The sequence below is a fragment of the Trypanosoma theileri genome, assembly GCF_002087225.1.
Source record: "Trypanosoma theileri isolate Edinburgh chromosome Unknown TM35_Tth_35_V1, whole genome shotgun sequence".
Lineage (NCBI taxonomy): Eukaryota > Euglenozoa > Kinetoplastea > Trypanosomatida > Trypanosomatidae > Trypanosoma > Trypanosoma theileri.
The window spans coordinates 136,166-140,017 of NW_021639877.1; the positions used below are offsets into that span (position 1 = coordinate 136,166).

Consider the following 3,852-nt stretch of genomic DNA (forward strand, 5'->3'; position numbering starts at 1 on the left):
ATATATATATATATTATCATATCCCAGCATGAGGTAAAGCCAATAGAAAAAAAAGAGAGAGCAGATACCGTCATTTGTGGCATCCTGCAGGTTTGTATACATTGGGGCTCTTAAAACAGGAGGAGGTGGTGTTCGAGAAGCGAATGCACGCCACATGGAATTCCACTTTAATTCCAGGCAGTCAAGAGAGTGGTAGTAATTTACGGCATGATGCGACTCGCATTATTTCCCGTCGTGATCGTAATACTACACTAGATTCAGAGAATGAGAATGATATGCTGGAGGTGGCAGCATCAGTAGGAGGCAGTAATAGTAGTCGTAGTAGTGCTGGTGGTGTTGGTGGTGGTAATAGTAGTAACAGCACAACCACATCACTGCGTTCAGCACGGATCCTTCTAAACTCCTCCACTTTCACTGTAGCCCGTAGACGGTTTGTGCTCCTTGCCGCACTTCTTGGTCTTCAGTCTGGTTCGCAATTAGTGCTGCAGCAGTATGAGGAACTTATTAAAAATCATGTAGTGATTGTGCTCTTTTTAAGTATGGTCGTTGGTGCTGGGGGAAATGCCGGCAATCAGGCAGCGGTCTCCGTCATCACCGCACTCCTCGCCGCACGTGATGGGACTAACATTCCTCACAACACACACGGCAGGAATGTGGAGGCGGCGAGAAAACGTTCCACTGTGGAGAAGGAATGCTCCATCGCAGTCTTAACAACAACAACAACAGCAGCACCTGTAGTCCCCACAGCAGGGAGATCGTTTTGCAGGCGACTCGTAAATTGTTTAGTGCGATTGCTTCAACTGCCACGAGTACTGTTGGGACGCCGATGGAGGCGTCTGTGCGGTGATGCTGAACATCCCGTTGGAATTCCACTCGCTGCTGTATTACGTTATGAATTGCTTGTGGGTTTATGTTGTGGGTTAATTCTTATGACTATTGGGGCGTTGCGCGTGGGTTTTTTTGTATGGTGGGATGATGAGGATTACATCAGTCGTGGCTCCTCAAGTGGTGTGGCTTCAACCCAGTTGACCACAGGGTGGGGAAGTAATGGGGCAATTGTAGTCGGTCTCTCGCTTTCTCTTTTTTTGATTGTATTTCTCTCTGTATTGATTGGGGCAACATTACCATATATTCTGCTTTACTTTGGAGCCAATGTTGAACACGCCGCCCCTATTGTGCAAGTGCTGATGGATCTGCTAGGAACATGGATTTGCTGTACTACATGTAATGCCTTTTTGCCGTCCATACTGGAATCGAATAAGACAGCGGGTTTGAAAGAGTAAGAAGAGGAAGAAGTCTCGAGCAAGGGAAAGTGAAATAGGATGATAGAAATAAGAAGAACATGGTCGAATGTCATTTAAAACACTGCTCTGTGTTTTGACTAAACAGAATTCTTTCTTGTTTGTTTGTTTGTTTGTTTGCTCTTTTGTTGTACACTATATTGACTTGTCGTAATTTTATATATATATGTATATATATATATATATAATATGCACACTACACTAAGAGAAATGGAAGGGTGAATAATAACATTCCACAAAATCCTTGTGTATGTGTCTACGTGTAAGAGTGAGAGAGAGAGAGAGAGAGTCTTTTGTTTTTCATCTCTTGTTTCTTGTATTTTGTTTTATTATTATTATTAGTATGTAAACTATTAGTATTACTATTTGTTATCGTTTGATACTTCTCTCTATCTCTTCTCTCTCTGTCTCTCTGCTGAAAATAGTCTCTTAGCGCGGAAAAAAAAAAACCAATTAAGCATTCCTCACAAACCGCAGATAACACAACATACAAATAACACAATCATAAATAATAATAATAATAATATTAATAGTAATATAAATAATTAAAAGTATGTGTGATATCATTAATAACAGGTCGAAAGGTGGGGAATCACAGACCTTTTTCGATGGGCACGAAGGTGTGATGGAGGGAAAGACACGTAATGGTGATGTGTTTAAATTCAACACGGGCCAATGCACCGATGCTTCTGTTGTACTCAGTGATAAAACGAATGAGTATAGCGATACAGTAGACGGTGATGATAGTGTCTCTCTTGTGCCTGCCATTGGCACCCAAGAGTCTCCTCATGCCTCTTTCCATTGGTTGGGAAACTATGGATTTGAAGACAAAACGGAAGTGTTTCTTTTTCCTGCTATTGAAAAGCACCGCGGTGAGCATCCGGTGCAATCCACACCACACGATCGTCTCTCGCCTGTAATGACGACGACGATGGTGGGAGACTCACTCTCATCTGCATTGATGATGCACAGTCTTTTCACAGTAAACACCGCAGCAGACCTTTCACCAACACTCTTAACAACCTTTCTCGCCTACAGTGATGAGATGGCCATGGCAGCGCAGACAACATCCTCCAGTTGCCATTCATTAGGTGCGGCGTTTGATTTTATCAAGACACGTCTCTTTCCAACTGGAAACGTTCATTTTCCTCTTCTCGCAGGAGCGCAGGAACAACAACAGCGAAAACGAATTATGGCGCTCTCATGGTTTCTGCAACAACACCGTGAACATGCCGCAACGATGTTATCCATGGGATTCCGTTTTCTTCTCGATCTTGAAAACTATAGTTTCTCGTGGAAGCGAGCGGTGGAAGTGCCGCTGATGGCGTTGCAGCTGCTCTCAACATTTGCGCAGGCTGTGACGTTTGATGGGCATCCCAACACCTTTGCGGCCCTAAACCCGCGTGAACATCTTCTTCTCATGGCGTCGTGTTTGTTGGCCTGCTGGAAGTTCGCAGATGTGGACGCCAACGTTGTGGCTCTTATTGCGGTTCTCGAGCACTCCTTCTTCCGCCACCACGCCGTACTTCAGCTGCGGGATGTTCTTCACATGGAACTCACCGTACTTGGAGTGTGTGGAGTGTGTGTGGAGGCACCACGATGGTGGACTGTCGCGATTGAACTCCTCACCATTGCGCATACAGATATGAAGGAGGCATACTACTATAATAATAATAATAATGATAAGAATGATTTTGATGGTAAGAAGAAGGGTATCACGCAGAGTTTTGAGGAGAAACTTGAACTTCTTCTGATGGCCAGTGAACAAATTCTTCTTATTGTGATAAACGTGGATAGTGATCATGGTGAGGAGAAGGGGAAGGATAAGGAAGGAAAAGAAAGGAACGCCATTCATAATAATAATAATAATAATAATAATAATAACACGAATACTACCTCTCATCACCAGAATCATCACTCTCATCATTCGATATATTCTGTTCGTCTCGCTGAACTACGCACTACTCTACTCAGTTGGATGGAATCACATCCAATTTTTGGTGTGGCGCTCGCCGTTGCCAGCGGTGTGGTAACACTGCCATGGGCGGCATCGTACATAGCCCCCACTGCAAAAGCGTGCAATCTTAACAAGCAGAGAGATGGGGATAAATGTCGAAATGATAATGGGGAATCTTCACAGTGCCCCCTATTCCCTCGTAGCGATATTCAGAGAGTCATCCATGCTGCGGATGATGCCGTTCAGCGTGAGTTGGGTGTAATGGTGGAGGTCTTAACAGAAGTGCTGCGAACATCGTGGAAGGAATCTCAGAGCGAGTTGTGAGGCTATTCTTTTTTTCTTTTCTCATCACTCTTGGGTTGATCTCCTGCTGTTCTTATTTCAGAAAGACGTAAATGATGGAAGAGAGAGAGAGAGGGACTGTGGGAGTAAACGAGGTATAATGTTGTCCACTGTAGTTGAGAGTCTGAGTATGCCGATGGGAAATTCGATTCGGTTTCCCTATCAATGCGTATTCCATGGCTTACATTCTTTATCCTTTCTACTAATTCTTTGACATAGTGTTTATGTTTATTATTATTATTATTATTATTA

At 43.6% G+C, this 3,852-nt stretch overlaps 2 protein-coding genes across 2 annotated transcripts; both read left to right on the plus strand.

Moving 5' to 3' along the window:
* Window positions 1-143: 143 nt before the first annotated feature.
* Window positions 144-1,283, plus strand: TM35_000351550 (putative Mg transporter; the record flags this gene model as incomplete). The annotated part of the gene is made up of 1 exon (XM_029029208.1): window positions 144-1,283. One exon carries the CDS (start codon window positions 144-146, stop codon window positions 1,281-1,283), a length of 1,140 nt encoding a protein of 379 aa, XP_028879477.1.
* Window positions 1,284-1,854: 571 nt separating this feature from the next.
* TM35_000351560 (uncharacterized protein) lies at window positions 1,855-3,582 on the plus strand (the record flags this gene model as incomplete). The annotated part of the gene is made up of 1 exon (XM_029029209.1): window positions 1,855-3,582. One exon carries the CDS (start codon window positions 1,855-1,857, stop codon window positions 3,580-3,582), a length of 1,728 nt encoding a protein of 575 aa, XP_028879478.1.
* Between the last annotated feature and the right edge of the window lie 270 nt (window positions 3,583-3,852).